The sequence below is a fragment of the Bacillus rossius genome, chromosome 10 (assembly GCF_032445375.1).
Source record: "Bacillus rossius redtenbacheri isolate Brsri chromosome 10, Brsri_v3, whole genome shotgun sequence".
NCBI lineage: Eukaryota > Metazoa > Arthropoda > Insecta > Phasmatodea > Bacillidae > Bacillus > Bacillus rossius.
Genome location: NC_086337.1, coordinates 34,079,952 through 34,105,717, shown reverse-complemented (window position 1 = coordinate 34,105,717; position 25,766 = coordinate 34,079,952). Strand labels below are relative to the sequence as shown.

At 35.0% G+C, this 25,766-nt stretch overlaps 1 protein-coding gene across 1 annotated transcript in view; it reads left to right on the top strand.

The window, feature by feature from the left end:
* Nucleotides 1–25,766, top strand: part of LOC134536317 (hemicentin-2-like) — a 365,105-nt gene that overhangs the window by 305,511 nt on the left and 33,828 nt on the right. Inside the window, exons 5-6 of the mRNA XM_063376068.1 lie at nucleotides 1,337–1,543; nucleotides 17,134–17,285. Of these exons, the coding sequence (XP_063232138.1) occupies nucleotides 1,337–1,543; nucleotides 17,134–17,285 (359 nt within the window). The remainder of the gene's footprint in view (nucleotides 1–1,336; nucleotides 1,544–17,133; nucleotides 17,286–25,766) is intronic.

Sequence of the window (25,766 nt, the reverse complement as noted above, 5' to 3'; positions counted from 1 at the left end):
TGCAATAATTAGCGATCATAGGTAAATTAACACTGCACAAAACACTATATAGGTAAGAATTTGTTTCGTGTATAAGTTGACAAAAGCAAACTCATTAGGGTAGGTAACCTAAAATAAAAAAAATAAAAAAAACACTGACATTGACAGTTTGTTGTTGTTTCAACTTTTTTTTAATTTGATATGACTTGGAGTCAAATCCTTCAAGCCGTATTTAAAATAGGGAAATGAAATAATAAAAACTTAAACTTATGAAATAATTTTGGTAACGCTTGTTTTGTTTGACTGATGTAATTAATTGAAAACTGATGCATTTTAAAGTAAAACAAATGAAATAAAATCGCGAAGCCGACCAAATTGAACTATTCGATTTCGGTTTTTTTTTTGTTTATCTGTGCTCCAACGAACACTGTTTTGATATATATGATTTAACTTTGTACAGAGGTAATAAAGTGCAAATTGACTCTTTGACATTAGGAACATACCTGCATTGTTTAAACAACAATGAGTGCTCGTTTTAGTTAGAAAACGTTTGTATGGGAAAAAGAAAAGGGCTGGTTTTAGGGTTTTTCCGGCAATTATTCGAATTTTTCTCGCCGTAAAAACCATCTTTGAACTTCAACGAACATTAAAAAAAAAAATAAAAAATTGGCCAAATTGGTCCACGCGTTGTTCAGTTATGCGCTTACCAACACATTTTGCGATTCATTTTTATATTATATATGAAGAACACGAAAACACATAAATTTGCTCGTTACCCAGGTTCGATGTTTACTCATCAAAAGCTCGTAATCAAAAACATGCTAATTTTTATGACTATAAATTATAACATTAAGAATTAAAGAATAGTTATACTTTTATAAAGCATTAATTTTCGAATCAATGCCCGGTGTAATTCTACGATGCTCATAAAAGCAATACTTTATATTATATATATACATAGTTAAAACACTCGGGTCCGTCATCTTTGGAAGATTTCTAAGACTTCAACAGATAGCAGCATTATATTTACACATTTCCGTTCCGATCTACTTCCGTTCCATTAATGAAATTACTCATAACAAATGCCCAATAACGAGAGATAGGATGTTACACATTAAAAATTTTGAAAGTTGACAAGAAAATAAAAGGACAATCTTATTAAAAAAGGTTTTATTACAAAAATTAATTAAATTCCAGTAAAATAATTATGTTTAAAGATAACTAAAAGTCTTTCATAATATATAATAATAAGATTTAAGTTTTATTTGAAATGTGGGTTAAAGCTTTAATGAATTGATACCATTTTTTTCTCGTTATTTAATTCTATATGAAAAAGAAATTCATCTGTTTGTTGCAGGAAAGCCCAAGCCTACGGTCCTGTGGTACAGGAACGACGAGATGCAGAGCACCCAGGAGGAGGCGGGGGATGTCGGCGACCAAGTGCGCAGTGAGCTGGTGATCATGAACCTGGGGCGAGAAGACCTGCACTCGCAGCTCCGGTGCGTGGCGAGAAACAACAACAGGACACAGCCGCTGGAGGCCACCGTGCACGTCGACATGAACTGTGAGTACCACCTGCTGCTATCTCCTTATGTAATATACTGCTATTACTGTTCGCGTGCTGATGAGAAACAACAACAGGACACAGCCTCTGGAGGCCACCGTGCACGTCGACATGAACTGTGAGTACCACCTGCTGCTATCTCCTTATGTAATATACTGCTATTACTGTTCACGTGCTAATGAGAAACAATAACAGGACACAGCCGCTGGAGGCCACCGTGCACGTCGACATGAACTGTGAGTACCACCTTCTGCTATCTCCTTATGTAATATACTGCTATTACTGTTCAAGTGCTAATAAGAAACAACAACAGGACACAGCCGCTGGAGGCCACCGTGCACGTCGACATGAACTGTAAGTACCGCCTGCTGCTATCTCCTTATGTAATATACTGATATCACTGTTCACGTATTAATGAGAAACAACAACAGGACACAGCCGCTGGAGGCCACCGTGCACGTCCACATGAACTGTGAGTACCACCTGCTGCTATCTCCTTATGTATTATACTGCTACTACTGTTCACGTGCTAATGAGAAACAACAACAGGACACAGCCGCTGGAGGCCACCGTGCACGTCGACATGAACTGTGAGTACCACCTGCTGCTATCTCCTTATGTAATATATAGATATCACTGTTCACGTGCTAATGAGAAACAACAACAGGACACAGCCGCTGGAGGCCACCGTGCACGTCGACATGAACTGTGAGTACCACCTGCTGCTATTTCCTTATGTAATATACTGCTATTACTGTTCACGTGCTAATGAGAAACAACAACAGGACACAGCCGCTGGAGGCCACCGTGCACGTCGACATGAACTGTGAGTACCGCCTGCTGCTATCTCCTTATGTAATATACTGATATCACTGTTCATGTGCAAATGAGAAACAACAACAGGACACAGCCGCTGGAGGCCACCGTGCACGTCGACATGAACTGTGTGTACCACCTGCTGCTATCTCCTTATGTAATATACTGCTATTACTGTTCACGTGCTAATGAGAAACAAAAACTGTATAGAGTCACAGCAAGTAACCGTGCACGTAGAAATGTGATGTAAATGCTATCTGCTACTGTTACAATTACATGGTTATATCCCTTCATGCAACATGCAGCTATAACTATTTATGTTCTTAAAGAAAAACGTCTCTGGAGTCCAACATGCACCTCGACATGCATTGTGAATACCAGCTGCTGTTGTAGTATTACATGTTGATTTCTTCTTATGAAGTATATTAGGTATTACCAGCCAGGTACTTAGCGCGCAACAACAGGACACAGGCATGGGAGTCAAAGGTGCAGGTTGACTTGAACCGTGGCCACCATCTACTGCCACCATAGAACCTCTCCTGCTATCTCCATATATAATATGCTGCTTTTACCAGTCAGGTGCTGAGCATGTAACAAAAACAGTGTACAGCCGCTGGAGGCCACCTTGCAATTCAACATGCACTGTGAGTTCTATCTGCTGCTTTCACCCTATACTTGAGATTATTTTCGGTAATGTCCTTGGATTATTTAAATAAAATTTACTTCCATTAAATTTATTTATGGTTTATTTTAAATATTCAATTTGTATTCGATTTTTTTCATAAATATTAAATTTTTTAATAAAAATAGAATATTTACAAATCTTTTTTTAAGTGTAAGATTTGTTAAAAAAAATGTTGTTTGGTGTGGTTTAGTGTCAATGCAATGATTTTATTTCTCCTTTCATTTTTACGTTATTAAAAACACACACATTTGGTGATTAATAGAACAATCTTAGGTAAATATTAGTCAGGTTTTTTGTCTTAAAAAAATAACAATTGTTGCGTTTAAATAATGTGGTGTCAGTGAACTTGATAGGCTAACTTACTTCCTCTCCAAAATTTTGTTACGAAAAAATTGGAAAAAAAAAATTATATTTGGAAAAGACGCATATCTACTGCATAATTCAAGAATATATAATTATTTTTAAAAGTAAAATAAAATAAACTATTTCATAAGTATTTTTTTATTATTTTAAAACAAGATTCATATAAGTCCAATTTTTTTCGCTAAGTAAGTATTAAATAACAATACCATTTTTACATTTTTTCACTGGAAGTTCTTGGATGTTTTATTTGTGTGAGAATGTCCTGATTGATTTAAAGTCATTTATTTTTACCGTTAAGTGAGTGTTAAGGGAAAGTTTTTACACTTGGATAATTTGTACGATATTCTTCCCGGGGTTGGATAATTATCGGACTGAAAGTCTGCTAGAAGTCGGGAAGCTGAATTTGAATACCAGGCAGTGGATTGGGCGGAGGTTTTGAAAAGGAGACGCGAGGGGTTCGAGATCTACTGGCTCTTCAACTTTGTGCCTGTGCATTGTGCTTTTTTCGGACCTGGGCGAACTGCTCACTCACGTTCCCATCCATCCGAAAACCGATAATTGGCTGAGCAGAGCCGGAAGGAAACCATCTTGGTAGACATTTTGCAACATCCCAGAAGACGCGCAATTTGTTTGTGCCTCTAGTCCTTTTCTTTGAACTGCCACACAAATTTTCAACATAATGTTGCTTTATTGAACGGGAACTATGAATTTAACCTTTATTTACAACAATACGAAACATTTTAATAAAATTATTTGTTATAAGTATTACTAATTTTAATACATGGATAAGATTTCTATACTCTAACACACTATTATTATGAACATTCATAATTTTAGTAACATTTTTATATGTACAGTATTATTAAAGACAAATTTATTAGATTTAATAATTGCAATATTATACAATTTGCATGTTTCAAAGTCCATATCAACTAAATATTTTTGTGTCCAACATTATAAAGAGTTTTTTTTCTTAATTCTGGGGCTCAAAGTGACTAGTCAGCGAGGGCACTAGAGACAGATACGTCATTTCTAATCATAATTTAAGAAAACTGGAATGAAAGTCAGTTATGGCCTGAATGAAGTTACCCTCCTGGCATTTGCTTGAAACATTTAATTCCGATGTTTGGACCGCAATTCAAAGCCTGGACTTCAGTAATTTGATTCCAGTGCATCATCACTGCATCACCTCACTCTATTTGAAAATAAAGTCTGTAAAATATTTAATTATTATTTTCTATAAATGGGATGTTTCGAACACTTTAAATAAGTGAACACATATATCGTAATGAAATTAATAAATTTGGTTGTAGTACATAGAGGATTTATTTTAGCACGTCCATTCATCTCTTTGTGGGCTATTTCTATGATCAAAAATTAAAAAAAAAAAAAATCCAGATTCCACTGTTTGGTCATAGCTAATTGTTCCCATGGTAATTATTCAACTGCCTACAAGCTGAAATGTTTTACATCTTGCCAGGGGAAATGTCAGCTGTGTTTCCTTTTTAATGACTTAATTTTAACTTTTTTAAAGATTAATTTATGTCACATTCTGCTGGCGTCCAAATGCACACTTTATTTCAGAAACTTCAATCCTAAATAAAGTTGATTACATACGTCTGAGATAAATAAGTGTCATTCCACGAAATGGTTAGCAAAACAAACTTTTAACAGTGAAAAATTAAATCTTGCAGAAATCCAAAACTAAAAAAAAAAAAAAAAAAAAGACCTTGACAATAACCTTTGCAAATAATACGAAATTTTTTTTTTTAATTATTTATGTAACATCACTTTAAATACAGCAGTAATTTCCTTATTCACCAAAATTTTCAATACTTTGTACTTGATGGCCAAAATAATTTATGATACAAGTAATTTAAACAATTCTGGGGTTGAATAAAAAACTTATTTTGCGATAGGTTATTTTGAAATTAATTTTTTCTGTATAGTTTTACTTGCAATATAAATGAAACAATATAATATTTTATTCGTAAGCCCTAATATAATCACCAATCAGAGTTAAAAATTGACAAAATATGTTTTGATAGATTTTCTCCCTTCTTGAGTAGTTAAATAATTGTTTTTTTCATCCAGACAAACCGGAAAACATGAAATGTTTTTGATGAGGCATCATTATGACATAATTAATTTTGGAAATGGTTCTTTAGGTGTCGATTCGAAAACAAATTTGAATGAAAACTTATGATAACTAGCTACTCGCTAATGACATAAATCACACCCAACAAACTCGAACAAGATAATTACATTTTTGCTTATCTCTAAAGAGTGAGATCGTGGAATGGGTACATATTTTTACTACCGGCTTATTATTCTACCACGAATCAAACAAAGTTGCTGAGGGTTTAAAGACTGCCAAAATTGAAATTGTCTAGAAAAAAATTTGTAACTTAATTTTAGTTACTTCATTGTTATTTCATCAGTTGTTTTTCAAAAGAAAAAATTTGGTTTGCCTAAATAATTGTCACAAAGAGGGCTTATATATATAATTCAATAAATAACTTATTTTTATGTATATTGTGTTTAAATTCATTATATGCTGGGATGGGTGGCCTCAGACTCTGGCCATAGCGGTAGCTCTAACAACTCTCCCGAATACCAATACGGCGCATTCTGTATCCTCCCCCATGGGGGCCCTAGGTCGGTAGGGCTGACGCTTGGGTAAATAAGCCAAAAGTCCCTTCTAACCAATGTATGTATTTTTTATATTATTTGTTATTTCTTCACGAATGACAAAATTTACCTACCTGTACAATAAAAGTTATTTCCCCAAAATGTACTCCTTTTGTTCAAACTTTCAACTTTTATTTTTATGGACAAGTAAAGAAATATAATAAAGTGTTTGCAGAATTCTGCCAATTTAGACGGAAGAAATTGAAAAATAAATACCCGTGAAGACTCCATTAAAATACAATGAATATTTAATCATAATTTATCATTTCCAAATATTAATAAAATCAGGAAATTGAGAAATCTTTTTGAATGTTAATGAAGTAGGTTTTCTAACAGATCTAATTTTACAAAGTTTTTCATGTAAACAATAATCTTTTGTTAATTGTGCAAGATAACAAAAAAAAACTTACGGTTTCCAATGTTTTTATGATAATCATAAACCAGATTTTTTTTGGAAAACAAAATTATGAGTGAAAATGATTATTAATGTTTTTAATTACGTACTCAACCCACAAATTATAACTTATTTTATATATAAATGATTTAATAATTTATTTTAATTACAGCTCTTATCTAATAAACATGAATTAATTAAATAAATTTATTTATATTTAAATTAAAAATATTTTAGACAGTATTATTATTTATAAAATTAAATTAGTGAAACAAGAGATCGTCATTAAGAATCGGCAGGCCGGGCCGGTACGTTACCACCCAGTCCACTGCGCCGATGACCAGAATTAAAAATGAAATAGTAGGTATATAAAGTTTGCTTGAATTTTGAAAGGCTTTTTTTCTCGGAACTGACTGGATACTGCGCTATGATGTTCATTCATTTATGTGATATTACCCACATTTAATCACCCACACACGCGCGTGTTCGTTCACATCATCACCACATTCATTCCCATTTGAATGCGTATCTTAAGGTTGACACAAAAAACGAATACCTCTCATTTATGGTGGTTGTGTCAATACACTCGATTCCCGAGTAGGGCCGTAATATCACGCAACCTCACAACATTTACAAACAAATTAAAACAAAAATTTCTCTCTCAGTGTTTCTCTTTAATTCTTGTAGGTAAAGCTTCCGTAAGATGGTTGTGTCTCACTACGTCTGAAAGTGTTCAGTGCCTATAATTTTTTTTTTTTTTTTTTTTTATATTTTGGTCGAGGTATATCATTCAAGTAATAATGTTCGCAGGCTTTCACGGCCATTTTTTGAAGTAGCTTGGCTTCTGGGTTGTAGCTGCGTCCTTGGCAAATAATTCACCGACGTTTCGGTCAACATTGCAGTCGCCATCATCAGAGAGCAGTAGGTAACTGCTCCCTGATGATGGCGACTGCAATGTCGACCGGAACGTCGGTGAATTATTCGCCAAGGACGTGGCTACAACCCAGATACCAAGCTATTTCATATAATTCAAGTAACCTACTGAATTTTACTTCATTTAAACGGATTTCAGCTTGACTTCGCAACCAACTTACCTCTTTAAATTCCAATGTGAGATAATTTTAAAAAAAAATGTGAGAAAAATTCCAATTAAAAGTTATTAGATAAAAACTTTTCAGAGAGACGATGGGAAAGGGAATTCCACGGTGCAACCATTACGAAAGTAAGCAAAGATTATTGTGTTAAAATTGAACAGTTTGACAGTGTCCTGTTGTGGAAAGATATTTTATTTTGTAGTGTAGGCTAATGGTTCTAAGGTTATTTGTTATTTTTATTTTCATGAAGTAGGAAAATAGCACATCGGTGCAAGCCAGAGGTGTATTATTTTTTTTATATATAACGAAGCGGTTGCATACAGCACGTTCACAGGTAGATGCGGTGAGCGCTAAAGTGGTTGGTGGTTTTCCGGGTGGGTCGAGGGGGGGGGGGGGTGGAACGAGCTCTTTTGTGAAGCGGACGCCTGGGGCGTCGTTCATTTCGTTCGTGGAAGCGGTCCCGCGGGCGGTGTTTATTTCCATATCCTCCCGCCGGGAGCGCCACTGGCAACAATCCTCTCGCCGTAGCAGCAGCAGCAGCAGCGGCGGCAGCAGTGACGACTATGTCCTCCCAGTCCCCGCGGCAAAAGCGGTGACTGCAGGTAATTTGATGGCGCCGCTAAGTAATTGACGGTCACCCGTCACAACTATATACCTTCCTCCTTCCCCTCGCTCTTCAAATAATCCGTACTTTTTTTTTTGTGAGCTTCCTTTGCCTTCCTGGGACACGGCTATTTTCCCACCAGGGCAGCTCTTCGCGTCAGAGAAATTAACGCGTGTTGCAAAGAGCGGGTGCTAAAGAGGTGGAGGGAGTGGAAATACCATCCAGCTTTTCCTTTGACGTGCAGGTTGACAGGGATGAACTGTTGACAACGGTAAGGGGAGACGGGATCGAGGGCTCGGAAATTAACGAAACATCTGTAAGCTTTAATGTAATTCGATTTCAGCATCACTTTATAGGCCCGTATAGCAAAAGTTAAATAAATATATATATCGTTATTGTTACTTTGCGGTATCATTTAACTACAACTTACCAGGTTACCTGAAAGAAAGGGGGGACGCGTAGTTTTGCCTTAAATCGTTTTACCTAATCGTGTTTCCCCACCTTCGTTTTGCCTAAAATTCGTTTTTCCTAAAGTCTATTTGCCTAAAGTTGTTTGAGCTAAAGTCATTTTGCCTAAAGTTATTTTGCCTAAAGTTATTTTGCCTAAAGTCGTTGTGCCTAAAGTCGTTTTGCCTAAAATCGTAATGCCTAAAATTCGTTTTGCCTAAAATCGTAATGCCTAAAATCGTAATTCCTAAAATTCGTTTTGCCTAAAGTCGTTTTGCCTAAAGTAGTTTGGCCTTAAGTCGTTTTGCCTAAAGTCATTTGTCCTAAAGTTAGTTTGCCTTAAGTTAGTTTGCCTAAAGTCGTTTTGACTAAAGTCGTTTTGCTTAAAGTCAATTTGCCTAAAGAACATTTAAGGCTAAATGACTTTAGGCAAAACCACGTGTACTCAAAGAAAGCAGTTTTGTTCAGAACATACTGGGTGTCCATAAGATAATGTCCCAGTTTCAATTGTGTATTTAAGCGGTTTAATTTAGCCTATTTACAACGAATCACACATATAAATTGAAGGTTAACTAACCTTTTTTTTTTTTTTTACAAATGTTCAATATGTGCACCTTTTGTTATACGGCATACAATCCTTTCCGCAATTTGGTTGACAAGTCTGGAGTAATGGAAGCAATGGCCTCTTCAATCCTGTGTCTCAACTTTGCAATACATTAGGTAGCGGCGGAACGTAGACACGATTTTTTACAAAGCCCCAAAAAGAAAAAAAACACATGGCGTTATGGCAGGTGAACGTGGAGGCCAGCGAAAAACAGCTCTGTCGTCTCGACCATCGGTGGTTGTTTTTGCCACGTGGGGGATCACAATTAAACTTTAAACAAAACGCAATTTGAACTGAAATTACAGATTCACTCTTAGCAAATTGCAGAACACAAATCACTTTATGCTCAGGAGTCGCCATTTTGTGTAGGTGGCGCTGCAAGCGAGAAAACAACAAAGAAGTACTCGCTCATGCGGTTATATAAAACTGTTAAGAGTTAATCGAGTTCTAAGAGCTTTTAGCTTGAGATTTGCATTAAGTACTGAATTTACTTATATCTCTATAAAATTTGTATTTTTTCTTTGTTTGCAAGGATTGTACATTTAGTAACATACGCAAGAAATGTGTAGTATGATACGGGTTTTGAAAGTAAAGACAGTAATGATCATATATATCTGAAAGCCTAAGTGCTAACCTAAGAACGTTTTACAAATAATATCAGTAAATAAATGTTATTTTTCAACAGGTGAAATACATTTTTTGCCAAATTTAAAGATAATATAAAAACAATATTTAATAATTTTTATTTTTAAATAACGTAGGTAAACAAAACTATGCTAAAATATAGGTACCTATAGCAAATTTCCACCTTTCTTTTTCCATAGCTATTTGTGACCACATTACAAATATTAATATAACAAGATATTTAAATAACTACTAGCAAACCCGGCGAACTCCGTTTCGCCACCAGATAGCTTCGTTTTATGTAACATTTCGTTTGGTGATTAAAAGATGAAGAAAAATTTTTTTTTGTTTTATATTTGAAAAGGAAAATTTTTATTTCATTTCACAACAGTAATGAATTCATTTTGATAACAAAAATTAAGTGTTATTTAGTTGAACTTCTCTAAGTAAATGAAAGTGAATCCAAAGTAAATACTGAATCGAAGCGTTATACGTGTCCGCAAATTATCCGTTTCATTGAAGTGCTCTTTGGTAAACCACATTTTTTGTTTTTTTGGTCTGACGTTAACACAAACAAAGCGGATGGTTTCCCAACTCGTGAACACGCAACGTATAACTGCCCATGTGAAAAACAATGATTTTCTAAATTTATTCCGCAAACACTAAGCGATTGGCCTTGCGACTTGTTAATTGTCATTGCTAACGCAAGGCGAACTGGAAATTGCAATCGTTTGAAGTCAAACGGAAGATCAGTCGGAATCATTGGTATTCGAGGAATAAATACATTTTCACCTGCGTACTTTCCGTTAATAATGGTTGCCTCAATCAAATTCGGCATAAGTCTTTTAACCGAAAGTCGAGTACCGTTGCAAAGTCGCGGTGGATTCAAATTACGCAATATCATAATAACTGTACCAACTTTGAGTAGCAAGTTATGTGGTGGAAATCCTGGTAACTCCAGAGAGTTCAAAAACTCCGTTGGATAATTTACTATCTAAATTTTCATCATCACTGTAGTTCGCAGTGGGATCATATTGGAATGCCAAGCGATTGTATGATGCCAATGATCTTCGTGTGCTCACGCGTTGTCTCAATCGGGCATTTTCTCTTATTATATTTTGTCTTTCTTCGCTTAAGTTCTGTGAATACACTTGTTGCTGGCTTGCATGTCTTGTGCGGCGGCCGATGTTGGCACGTCGTCCTCTAGGCATTTTGGGCTATGGACAGAGTGGTGAATTTAACCTCAAATGCACGATCCACATAATTTACACAGTTCAACTTACGACCTTAAAGACAAATGACTGCTGTTGAAATTGAATAAAAATTTGCACAATATACGTTATATGTTTTTTTTTAAACTTTTTTTTCACAATTTCACAGTAAACACAATACCGGTTTGTCACACGAAATTAACTGAGCAGAGAACAATGAGTAATTGATTTGATTGTTTCCAATTGAAATGTTAGGAAACGAATAACTTATTTTTTTTTCTTTTTTTTCACAATTTCACAGTAAACACAATACCGGTTTGTCACATGAAATTAACTGAGCAGAGAACAATGAGTAGTTGATTTGATGGTTTCCAATTGAAATGTTAGGAAACGAATAACTTATTTTTTTTTCTTTTTTTTTCACAATTTCACAGTGAACACAATACCGGTTTGTCACATGAAATTAACTGAGCAGAGAACAATGAGTAGCTGTCAAACAATGTATCACGCACCGGCGCCATCTACTTAAAATGTTGGTTTTTCCTGAATTTTTCCTGAATTTTCTTTGCTATAAACCTCACGGAGCCCGAGACCTTTCCAACGACTGCAAAACCGTGGAAATCGGTTCGTGCGTTCTGGAGTTATAGCGTCAGGAAGGAAAACCCGACTTATTTTTATATAGTAGATTACGTAAAAGTTTGCCAACTTTTCACTTTTACATGCAAAACCTAAGCAAAATCGTTATTTTTCTATATATCTGTATCCCGGAGGTAAATATCTCAATGGCATATTTTGTATGAAATAGAGTTGATGGAATTAAAACATTAAACTTTTATCCTGCAAAGAGTTTTCTTTCTGCGTAAGAAAACACAAAATAACATGTTAAATTTTCACTGCGTAATTCATATTTCCAGCAAATAAAACTGCAAATTAAGTTGAAACAAATCTATAACTGGCTCTCCTTAAAATTTACAATTTTGTGATATGTCGTCATTTACGTCAGAGGTACAGAAGAAATAAAACACTGTCTGCCCTTACTCTTGATTGTTTAAGATATGAAGTATTAAAATAAACCTTTAAGTTTTAGTGTTACTCACGAGCAAAATGATTAAGTTGTAATAATTAAAGTAATATTTTCAGTACCCAAAATGACAAATAACGGTTGGTTGCAAAGTTTGAAAAAGACCAGCAATTGGTGTTATAGTGGAAGTAATGAAAGAATTTGATATAAGTATGATAAATCCTACAGACGAAGGCAAAAGGAGTAATATTTTGAAACAAATCATGTAGTATAACATTATCTGTTGCTAATAAAATATGTTATATATCACGTAACTTTTTAAAACAAACCTTAAAGCATTACAATGATTTTTACGAAAACGTACCAAAAATATTTCAAATGATAAATTTTTTTTGATGTAAAATGAAGATAAGTTAATAAAAATCCCATAATACTTAAATATATTCTTAATGGCAATTATCTCTCTTGATAATAATTTTGAGGCATGTAATTTGTGCAAAATACCTCAAACAATTCGAAATCATTCTTCATTACCAGGAATTGTGTTACATTCAACCCTCTAGACTTCATCAAGACAATTTGATAAGAAACCGCCTTATAAAATACTAAGTTTTGGCCACCTTTGAACATGTATTTAAATCCCCTGAAAAATATTTTAAAACTAAGAATATTTTATTTCTTGTTGAGGTTTCAATTTCAATTGCTAAACGCCTGAGACGTTGGCCATACTTCCTGCTCTTGAAGTTGAGTATGAGTCAAAGGTTTTACAGTTTATTTGTTATATCTCAGGTCATAGAGGTGAAACTTCAGCTAGTACCAGGAATTTTAAGAATGTTATCTTCATAAAATGAAGTTTTGGAGAGTTAAATTACGAGCAAATCGTAAGGGTGTCCACACAGTACTATTTGATCTTGCCGAATGATATAGGAAGATAATAATACTTCAAATGTTCTCTTTTCTTTGATTGACTAAAACTTTGCTTTTCTTTGTTTCTCCAGATGAGTCTCGAAAATAATTAAAAAAATAAATAAAGCGATGCACGGAGCGGGAAACAGGTCGACGAAGAACGGCAAGACAAGTTAAACTAAAGTGAGATTTATCATGTCAATTATTCCCCACGTATGAGGGGGATTTGAAATTATTTGGGGTAGGGATGGTTGGGGGGGGGGGGGGGGGGAAGCAGCGCACGCGCACGAGGAAACAAAAGTTAACGCAGCTCTTCGCAGAAAGTTAACGCACTTTGAGAAGTTGTTGCAGAAAGTTGGGGGTGTTGTTTGTGTGTGTGTGTGTTTGTGCGTGGCCCTTGAGGGCAGTGTTATGTTCTCTTCAGCCTCAGGGGTGCGAGTTAGAGGAACATAACGGGGTGTCGAGAAGGAGTTGGGGGGAGGGGAGGCGAATTCCTCCAACAGCGTGCCACGTTTGGGGAGGGGGAGGGAGTTTGTGCCCGTCCGCCATGTTTAATTATCAGGCGGTCTAGATCCCGATGACGACGGCGCGCTCCACCTCGCACCCCCCCCCCCCCTCCTATTCTTCCCCTCCGAGGCGGGCGGAGAGGAAAGCTTGTTTATACGCGGAGGCAACTCCGGTGAACAATGGCTGGTGATTAAAGGGGCAGAAGATATGGAGGCGCAAGATGGCCCGCGACTGGGGAAGGGGAAACGACGGGAAAGAAAGGGGGGTAGGGAAGGGGGGATAGGAAGGGCGGCCCGAGTTTCAGAAAGTTTCCTGTGCCTGGAAATAAAAACAAAAGCCGGGCAACACTTTAAATGAGGCCATTCGAGAGAGACAGAAAATATTTCCTTGAAGTTCTACAATATTTTCTGTCCTGTCTTAGAAGTACGTCATAAATATCAGGGCGGTAAAGATATGAAACCACATTTGAGCAGCTGCGCGAAAAAAAAAAAAAAAAAAAAAAAAACCTGGAGATTTAAAAAAAAGTTGTTTAAATGCATTCAGTTTTATGTTTAGGAACAAGGAAAATTTTGCTACGCATTTCAAGATTGTTTTGTTTGGTTGGAACTATTTGAATAGAATCTGTGCACTTTATAGTAATAGAGTTAACAAATGTGCTTGGATAGAAACATAATTTTCTCAGAACAATAAAATTAAACCTTTTTCTTCTATAACATTTCATTTTGAAGCAGTAAAAACAATGAGTTCCTAATAATGAAATGTAACTGGGTGTTAGAGAGGAAAAAACTGGACATGTAATAATACATATGAGGGGGAAAAATGTTTACAATAAGAATTTTTTTATTATTCGAACAGCTAGATTATCTGGTATGGGCAAATAAATGTTGATAAGGGCAATTTAGCAAAAGTGTAAACAGCATTTAAAAAAAGCGATATGTATTAACAATAAACGTAAAAATTATATTAATAAGTTATTATTTTTCCTGAAAGTGTTTTATGTCATATTTTTTTTTACGAAACTTCCGCGTGTCTCTGATACTTACGGGAGTACAAGTTTACGCTTTTGAAATGTCGTTTTTTAAAAAAAATAATGCTAACAATTAAAGTATTAAGAAAAACAGACGTAAACGCACTAAAGTAGTAATTTTGTGGGGTTGTTCGAGATTGTATTGTAATTAGGATTCTTTCCCAGCCTTTTTAGTTTGATACCTTTCAAACTTTTGAGGTAGATAAAGTTTAGAATATTTAGATCAGATTACAGAATTTTGTGATTTCTGAGATATCAAGAGATTATGTCCTAATTCACTTTAACCACTTTCAAAAAATGCTTCGATAAAATTTTAATTTAATTATTTTTAGCAATCGCATTTAACAGTTCTTTGCGAGAAATACTTTTTTTTTGTGCTGTGAAAATAAAATCGCCAAATCGAACTTACTGGGTGAATCGTAAACACAATATTCCACGGGGGAATATTCACACTATTCAACAAACAGAGCGTGTCGAGAGAACGAGCGTTAACACGACAAGGGTCTTACGTGCGGCTTGACTAGGGCTTTACGCGATTACGCGGCCGAGAGTTTGTCGTCGCGTCGGGGGTCGTCGCCTGTGTGCAAACAAGGAGGAGGCCGCGTCTTCGACACTTTTCAAACATTCAGACATGTTTGCACATCTCTAAACACTTCGCAGTTCGAACGAGGCGTCGGAAAAAAAAACAGCAAGCGATTAACTTAATAAAACTCTTAATTGACAGATATCGTCCAGCCTGAACCGGTGGACCTAGAGATTTGAAATTTGGAGGAAAATTTCCTCGAGTACCTACCCTATGGGTGAAAATTTAACTAAATTAAAATTCGTGATCACACAGTACACGATTGTAACAATAAATTTAAACGCATTAAATATCAGTGCAACGTGTTTTTTTTTTTATCCAGGTTGTATGCTATAAAAGATAAAAAAAAAAAGACACATAAGAAATTGTGACGGACTGGTTGCGCAATTATCGGGATCAAAATGTTCTCTTCTGTGGCAAGACACGTTTGTGCACATGTTCAGTGTGAGGCATCGTGAAATATATCACTGTCCTTTTAACGAAACCGAGAATTCTGTACTTTGTGCTACATGTGAGGTAATCAACTGTCGTTTGGAGATACCCTGAAATTACATTCTATGGTATGCAAATGAATTTTTTCGTACTCTTAAGATTACTGTAGAAATAGATAAAAGCTAGTGATCTTTGCTTTTTTACTTGTAGTAGAGTGGAAAATATTGAATAAATTTTTATATGTAATTTTGTTTATTTTATTTCTTGAACATTTCACTTTTCTTGTATGATTGATTTAATTATATATTTTTTTGCATCGAGCAAGGATCGAACCAAGCACTGCATGCGATCGAGTAAATCATTATTTTAATAAGCTAGTTTTTTTATAAATGTTGGAATTTTTTCCCCAAATTATAGCTAAATAATTACGGATTTTGAAGATGGCGGCCAAGACAGCCGGCAAGATGGCGGATATCGTAACAGTGGACTGTTAAAATAAACCTACACTCTAGCGGGTAAATATTAAACCAAAATGGCGACAACATCTTCTAGCAGACGAAACAATATGTCGGATCTAAGATGGCGGCCTCTAGCAGATGAAATAAATATGGCTGTAATGACGTTATAAGGGCTGACGTAATACCTTTCTTGGGATAAGTGGTGGGAGAACGGTCTGTCGGTGGCTTCCGTGGAGGAAGGAGTCATCGTCTTTTTCTCCAAAGCCAGGTTTGAACTGAGAGGTCTTCATGACATAAATATGTTTCTTTTTTAACTTTTAATAAATAGGTATTTTGATACATTTATACATTTTTCTAATTTTTCTGATTAAAATGAAGGATTTTTAAAATGGCGGTCGTGATATAATACAAAACTGTGGATGTGACGTCATCCAAGATTGTGGCCAGGGCCAAGGTCGAGATCAAAGCTCCCTTCAAGAAGCTTATTGGAGGCTTGACGACGGGGAATTATGCCTCAAAGGGGAATTTTTCAAGGCAAAAGTATTTTGAGACACTTAAAATTCCAAACTTATTATTTTTTACGTGTTTTTTCCGGTATAAAATTTAATTTTGGAATTTAGAGGTATTTTTTTATTTATAGGCGAAATTTGTTTCCTATTTGTTTGGCCAATTTTAAGGTTTTTTTTTTACAATTTTTAGCATATTTTGAATTCCAAGGTCATGCAAGATGGCCGCCGTGACGTCATGAGGGTCAAACATTGAAACCATCCACATCCACACTCCCGAGTCCATGTCACAGCTACGGATATACTACTTTACACTACTCAATTCTACTTTAAAAAATAAAAGTTATTAATCCATTCAATTATATCTGTAAAGTAATTTTAATTTTAATATAAATGTAAGTTTAATATAATTATTTTGGAATTCAGATCTTCCATAAAATGAAAAAAAATTACTTGGGAACAAATAAGAAATTTCATTTGTCACCAGTAATCAGCACTCAACGTTCTAGTGACAACACGAATTAAGACTCACAGGTTCGAATTTTTTTCTCTCGAAAAGTAACTAGAGAAAAATAGCCCAGTGTGATGGAGGCTTCCAAGTGGTTATTTGTCCGCAGTCGCACCGCTGGACGTGCGGATACTGGGGGCGGACCAGCCACTGTCTCAAGGCCGGCGCTACGACCTTCTGTGCCAGTCCTCGGGGTCCAGACCTCCTGCCAGCATCACCTGGTGGAGGGATGGCCACCGTCTAGAAGGATCCAAAGAGACAGTGAGTATTCCTCTTGAGTCTTCACACCCTATTACTGAAGCAGTTTAGCCGCGGTCTCAGGCCGGCGATACGACCTGCTGTGTCAGTCCTCGGGGTCCAGACCTCCTGCCAGCATCACCTGGTGGAGAGATAGCCACCGGATAGAAGGATCCAAAGAGAAAGTGAGTATTCTTCTTGAATCTTCACACCCATACTACTGAGGCAGTTAAGCCGCTGTCTCAAAGCTGGCTCTACGACCTGCTGTGCCTGTCTTTGGGGGCTAGATCACCTGCCCGCATTGCGTGGTGGAAGGTTGGTCACCATCTAGAAGGATCCAAAGAGACAGAGAGAATTCCTCTTGAGGCTTCTCGCTATAAAACACACCCTTACTACTAGGACAGATTAGCTGCTGCGACCAACTGTGCCAGTTTTGAGGAACCAGACCACCTGCCAGCACCACGTGGTTGAGAGCGGGTCATAATCTCCAAGAATCTAAGGAGAGAGTAAGTAATCCTCTTAAGCTTTCTTACTATGACACTCCCTTACTACTGGGACATACCTGCCGTGCCAATCCTCGGGGCCCAGGCCACCTGCCAGCAACACATGTTGGAGATATATTCATCGTATTGAGGGATCCAATGAGACCGTGATTACTCCTCTTTAGCCTTCTTACTTTAGCACCCACCCTTACTACTAGGGCAGATGAGCTGCTCTCTCAATGCCAGTGTCACGACTTGTTTTGCCAGTCCTCGGAGTCCAGGCCTCCTGCCACCATTATGTGGTGGAATGACAGTCATCGCCTCGAGGGATCCAAGCAGATAGTGAGTATTTCTTGTGCCCGACCAGACCAGCCGATGTTTAAAAGATTGGTGCTACGATTTGCCTTGAGAGTTTTACGAAGTTCAGGCTGCGCGTGAGCATCACCTTCATGTGAGACTTAAACAATTATGGAAACATTTTGAAGACAGTGGGTGATGATCGCTAGCCTTTTTATTACCAGAGACACCATCACCAGTAATACTTACATGTACCAAACACAGATTGAAGTCTGAGACTGTTACCTTCAGTGCCAGTATTTGGTGTCCAAGCCGCCTATCATCATCACCAAATGATGAGACAATACCATCTTAGGGATTCCTAGAAGACTGTTAGTACTTCTCGCCAGCCTTATAGCTAGACAATGCACTCTTGAGTATGGCACTGGGGTAAACAAGCTGGAGCATATATAGAGGCGAAGTCTTTAATCAATCGTTAGAATAACCGGATATGTCGAAAACTTATAAAACCCTTCAAATTTTTTGTGTTGGGAAAAATTTGTAATGGAGGGAATTTGGTCCGATTCTATAACGACTTTGACCATAGCGATGAAGAAGTATTGGAATTTTATTTCAGGTGTTGCCCAACTAATTTCAATTGATCTGACTGTAAACTAGGTCTACATATACTATTTTAGGGAAAAATATAAATTGACGATGATGGTTTTTTAAGATGTCTGAATATTTACAGTTTTTATCGAAATACATGATCAAAATACTTTTAATTAATATTCCTAATACAAATTGGTAAGTGTCCTCGGAAACACTGAGACTCAAAATCACATCTTGGCGAAACTCTTGTTCAATCAATGTACCTCTAAATTGAGTTTAATACGGTAAGTTCTGTAGACGTTTGTTCTAAGTCACACTGGTAGAGTTGAAATCTAAGATAGTGTAAAAAAAAACTTTTTCCTTAAATATTGGAGCATTTGTGTGCACCTTTGGAATAAGTAATATTAATACTTGAATGTTTTGATTTAGATATATTTAATCCTAAGAGGCTGTGTTGCCCCTTATATTTTCTTAATACCAAATAAATTTTAAGGAACGAAATCAGAACGAGAGTATTTGATAATACATTGGGTTTTTGAATCTCTAATTATATTTTGCAATGCTCTTAATTTAGGCAGAGAACATTGGTATGACGTGTGTCTTAAATGTGTGATGTAATTGTAATGTGATAAAGTGATAAACAGCAACACCTAATACATATTGTTATGACATCTAGATATTGTAAAATTTTTGATTTTTACGACATTGGTAATTGGTACCATGATAATGGTTATCTCACCAAAAAAATAATTGTTTCGTCCCCTTATGTTATGTTAAACTATAATAATGAAGAGAAATAAAAAAATAACACGAGGAACATATTGCTTGCAACAACAATAGCGTAAGTGTCAGTCATGAAATCAATGCCAAAAGATACAGCTACCAATAAATCTTGCTTCCATAATCCAGACATATTTGGTCCAAAATGTACCTGCTCAAATTAAAATGCAATATTATTTTATATTTTACTAGTAGGCTTTAACCATTATCTAGTGTTAGACTAAATTTTATGTCGGCGATTATCTCACTGGCCAAGTGGTTGTTTTTTTCAAATGACAAACTGGAAAATTGTATACTGACGGAAAAAAAAAAAACTAGCTACACCGATATCAAGAGCGCCAGAGTGTTCGTGTGTTCGAAGTAACTGTAATGTCCAAGAACGTTCGTTTTGAAGCGCGGCTAGATTAATTCTTTATTTTTTTCTGTTGAAATATTTTATTTCAGGGAGCCAACAGTTTTATTTGTAATATGTATTTTCATGACACTAACAAAACAATGTTCAGGTATAGCTGGAAGAATTTTGTTTTAACGTAATTTTATATTTATAGAATTTAATGGGTTAGTTTTTGGAGAAGATTATTGTGATTCACGAACACGACGCTATCAACCTGTTTACAATTTGCTACATTGTGACAAAAACTGCCACAGAGAAATGAGTTTAATTAAAAATAATTTTACTAAATAAATAACTAACGTTGTTATGTTCGGAACGAAACAAACTCATTGTGAGTATAACCAGCGGCGGTAACGAGTTAGAAGTGAAAACAGGTTTATACTTAAAATGCTTTGAAGGGTTGTTCAGCAGCGTTAATAATCATATCTATTTCTATATCTGAAAAATGAAATCTGTTTTCTTTTGAGGTTCAGTTAGAAATTTTTTTTTGTAGCTCATCGAAGACATAGCTTATTTTTTTAATGTTTTTTTTTTCACTTCTAAAACAAATTTTATAAAATTATCTTGACCTGTACAATTTAAAGAAGTTTTTGCAAAAATAATGGTGCATACAAAATGTAAAAAAGATACGCGAGGACTATTTATGTCTATGGCTAAGCAGATAAATGTTAAGCTTTCTGTTTTTTCAAGTGTTTTTTTAATTGTCCCTTAAACATTACAAGAAAAAGTGTTGCGTGCATCGTCAATGAAGTCGGTTTCCTGTGTCTTAAAGCCATTTTTTAACTGTAACTGGTACGCTGTGTATGGAGTGCGCAGCTGCGAAAAAAAATGGTGATAATGTTACTACGTTCTTTGAATGGTTCTTGGAGTTTTTAACATTCAATTAATATTATTTTTAGACATGCGCCATTTCATAAATGGTGTACGTCCGGAAAAAAAACTAAAATCAATAATGTTACCACAAATTTATCCACGACCTGACCTACTTTGTAGGTATATGCCGGTAAAGGGGATACATGCTCAAGTTTCTCGTGTTAAAAGTAGTTTAAAAAAATTGGTTGTCTGTAAAGTCGGTTTACGGACGATAGTTTAACGTGACAACGTCATAAAAAAACACTTGATGAAATGATTGCATACTTTAATGAATAAAACTGAAACATTTTTATTGAATTGTCACTATTTTGTATGGATACAAAGAAGGAATGAAATGAAATCTACAATTTAATTGATAAATTTACTTTTATTTGCACTCATCAATTCAAATATGTTTATAACTTTAACGAAGAGATTATTTTAACTATAACTTTTACACATGTTTGCTATTTAACTTCTTCCAATCTGTATTATTCTGTTAAGGATAGGACGATGATAGGAAAAGTAGGAAACGAATGGGAGTGTTTCAATTTTAATGTGCCTCGAAAAAGTCAAATCGATGGTTGTTCCAATCGAGTGGAAGAGATATCGATGCGGCGCAAGCGTACAATGGGCGTAACGGGACAAAGCGTAACGGAACAATGTGCGTAACGGGACACTTTTTCGTGCGTGCAGCCGGCGTTCATCGATTTATTAGACGTTGTTACGTCAAAAACGTTTCATACAATTGTACGATTCAAAGGCTGCAACCTTTGTGAATTGGGACCCGGTGTGACTCCCTTGCGCCGCGGCTATCAGCAAGCTCTTTCGTTCGCCATCTGTCGCGCTCTTTGAAGGTTGGTGGCCATATGTTGCGTAACCAAAACGCGCATGTGTGGACGGGATCCGTTGCAGCGTTGCGCGTCATGTCTTGACACGAAGGTACGCAACGGGCTCGATCCGTCATTTGTCGGTATTTCCCAGCACATCAAATGAAGTCACGGCTCGACGAAAGAAACAGTTTGAACGGGTGGCGTGTTGTTTTTCGAACCAATTGAACACAAAAAAAAAAAGATTTTAATTTACTCAGATACATTCTCGGAAAGTTCTTGTAACGTCAACTAACTGCCTGAAACTTCTCATCAAACCAACAAACTGGAACCACTGTGCAGCCGCCTGCTTGTAAATAAAATACCTTTTTGACATCCGCCAACAAGGTGACGTTAACTTCTTTCTTATTTCAAGCGTGATGTGAATACAAATGAATCGCTGATTGCAGAAAGGGCCGGAGTCCTAAACAACAATGTTGCGGAAAAATGGAAAAATCTATATTGACATATTCTACTGTGACGTCAAGTATATTTTATGTCATAAATACATTTTCCTGATTATAATACATGTTAGCCAATTAATTAAAAACGAGATATCAAGAAATAGTAAGCATCATGTTCGGTGGAATTTAATGGACTCAGGTCCTTTCTGTAATCAATAGGAATGGACTAAAATAAAGACGGTCGCTGCAATATTGACCTGCTATCACGGCTACTGATAAACTGCCCTTATTTTTTTTTTGGTGTGTCCACTGGACGCAACATTGATTTTTGATACGGAAACGCTGTGACGGATGGGTTGGCACGATGAAATTTCCGACCTACAGTAGTCGGTCCGTGTCTTGTAGCAGGGATATACGTAACGACGCCACGCTACGTATAACACGCAACATATGGATGTCCACCGATAGCGGCCCAGTAACGCCAGCAGAGCACGCGAATACTGCGCAGGTTGCATCGCAATAAACACAGTCCGTGAAAAATCGTACAACCTTAAGGAAAGAAACTGGCTACACTCGTTTAGCAAGGTCCATTTAAATTAATTTCAGAACCAAAATTTTTTGAAAAGTAAATAAATTGAGGTACTATTATTACATTACTATAATTTTCTTTTGTCAAGGGAGAGACTAGAGGGCTTCAAAGTCTCTCATAAAAAAATACGGTGCTCTCTTGGTTAATTACTGTAATTCTACGAATTATAAGTTTAATAATTTATTTTATTCTTTTTTAGTTAGTGTTAAATGAAAAAAGTTCTGTGTACATCTGTTTTCTAGCTATTCACATGAAAATCCAATTCTTGCAAAATAGAAACTTTTATAATGCTGCATTAAATGTAAGAGCACAAAAGTTACTAATTTATTTAAATTAACTTATATTTTAACCAATGGTAGTAATAAGAAACTGACTTTATAAATATTAATGTATAATTTTAAATGATAAATTATTAATTAATTTACAAGGAAATTTCTTAAATATTTTTAGCTTCTAGATTTATCTTAATATATTTAACCGAAAATGACTTGCTAAAATGAGTAATCTAATTAGACCATAATGAAACATTTCCGGAAACATTTTGAGTAAAAAAGTATTAAATTTTATTCTTTGTAAGAAACTCATTAAATGTTTATCAATGATTTAAACAATTTTTTCTTGCCCAAATACCATACTATTAGATACCCCAGAACTTTCATTCGCATCAAAATAAATTACAGGAAAAAATAAACTTTCTGTCTTATTTAAAAATAATAAAGCTAGTTTTTGAATAGGTTTTCTATGTGGATATAAAATCTTACATAAAAGGTTAAATTAAAATATCTGAAAGTTTATGAAATTTATTACTTACATTTTTTTTCCCTTCAGACACTCAGTTAACATTTACTTTGGTTTAAGTTAATTTAAAACTCCAGTACTTAGCTTAATATTTTATCATAAGTAATACCTCCAAATTATTTGTTGTACGGGGAATAAATAATCGTAAATTTTAATATGGGTATTATGCTGAACTATAATTAAAATAGTTTCTTATTATATATAAAAAAAAATTTTGTAACTCCATAAAATATGATCTGACCCAGTATTATTAAATTTGGTAATTTTTACGTTTCAAAATGTAATAAATAGAACAATTTTAAGTGAAAAAAATATTTACATCAAGGAAATTTATTCAATACACGAGTAATATAGTTACCAAAAAACCTACAGATATAATTGTAGCCTGAAAAATTCATAAAAACAGAATCTATTATTTTATGTTATTAAAAATTAAATTACTAAAAATATTTTGCTCTTACGGTGACAATAGATTTAAAACAACAAACTTGTGCGATTTTGATTTCATTTTGATTTTAGATTACACATTTTTATATATTAAAACACATCCTAAACTTAAAAGCAGAAATCATATGTAAGTAGGGCTTACTGTAGGAACAACCTCCTGAAAGTCAACCGTAATAGATAATGGAAGGGTTTCGGTGCCTGCTTATCTTAGTCTAGACTCTTGACAGTAATGCCATTACCCGTGAGGGCTGATTAACAATTCTGGGACTAGTATTAGAGAGTGTAAACGATAAATGCATTGTTTTTGACAACAGAGTTTCCCTGCAATAATGAACATGTAGGCCTATTTCTTCTTGGTAGTGACAATGCTAGGTAGTCAAGAACTACACTACGTAAATATTCGTTGTCCTTTAAAATTTTTTCATACACCCCATTTTTGTGAAGTAAAAAAAAAATAGAATTTCGGAGCAAAAGTTATGTGATTATAATTTTGACTGGTTTCCATACACAGGGGCTCAGTGTACACAGAGCTATTTCTATCAGTATTAATGCAACTGTAACACTCGTGTAAAATTTTAAGTGTTTAAAAAATAAAATAAATAAATTTGTCTGTATAAAACACGGAAATGGCCAATCCGACGGTGTTTACTAAAGTAATAAGTCTCCTCTGCGGCAACTTACTTGAACGTTCTATTTTCATTTTTGAAGAACAGAATTAACGTGTTAAAGAATAATTTAAAATTAGGTGGGGATATTAAGTTTTCGTATATTGTATTGTAAGGAAATAACTCCATAAAAACGAAGAAAATTACCCACTGAAACAAGAAAAGTCAAATAGGAAACTTTCTAAAAAAATTTCCACCAGTCATTTAATTACCAAGAAAACATAAACTAAGCTAAAACGTATTTTTAAGATGAATAACGCTTAAAATGAAACTTATGAAAAGCTGAAAAAATTTGCTGCCACAGGAAGTAACAAGGTAGAATGAATGATAATTAAAATACACCATGTTGTTCCTGTGGACTTACATTATTTTTCAGAAAAATCTATAAAAAAATAAAGCTGGATTGAATTACATTTTAAAAGGGCCAAGTCAGGTACAAAAAAAGTGTATGTAGGAGCTACAGGTAGGATACATTACATGCGGGAATTGTATGTAAATTTTGGAAAATTTGTCTATGAGAGGAATTTCTCCGAAAATGTGTGTTATATGTATTAGCTTGTTGCCAAAAAGTCATTAATGTTCAATGGGATACCTGATTCTTAATTGATTGCTAAAGGAACACACTTACCTATGGTTGAATTAAAATTTAACATTATATTTAATAAAAAATTAAGGTTTTTAATTAAAAAGGTAGGTGAAATGGCCCTGACTTGTCCAATTCATTGTTTAAAATTGACGATTATAGAAAAAATTTGATTTTTGATATCAACAATTTAAATTTTCGGGAAAAAATTGAATTCTAAGTAAATAAATCAGTATATACGAAAACTTTACAAATCGCAAGTACTTAGAACGTTATGGAATAATTTCGTACTAAGGGAATACAGAGATGAAGTAACTTCTTCATAAAAAATTGGCTTCTTGACAACTACGCATAATATATAAAACGATTATTAAATATATATAGAACGAAGATAAACTAACATTTTTCAAGCACAAAACAGTCAAAAGGGTTTATCATTGCATAAAACATGTAATTAATATTTTAACAAAAAATGCGTTCCATTCTAAAGTTGGAATAAGTGAAAATTCACTTTCCCGTTCATGTTTTACTGCTAACATTATAAGTTTATTTTTTGTAATAATTTTGCTAAACAGATAAAAAAACGTTTCCCATCACTCGAGGCTAATAAATGTTTTTGCAAGCTTCTGAAAACTGAATTATTCCAGAAACCTGATATACGCCTTCTATTGTGTTATTTTTTGTTTGCTTGACTGGCAATTTTTTTTAAAAGCAAAATTTTGGTTGTATGTTAACAAATTTGCATGTTGCGAAC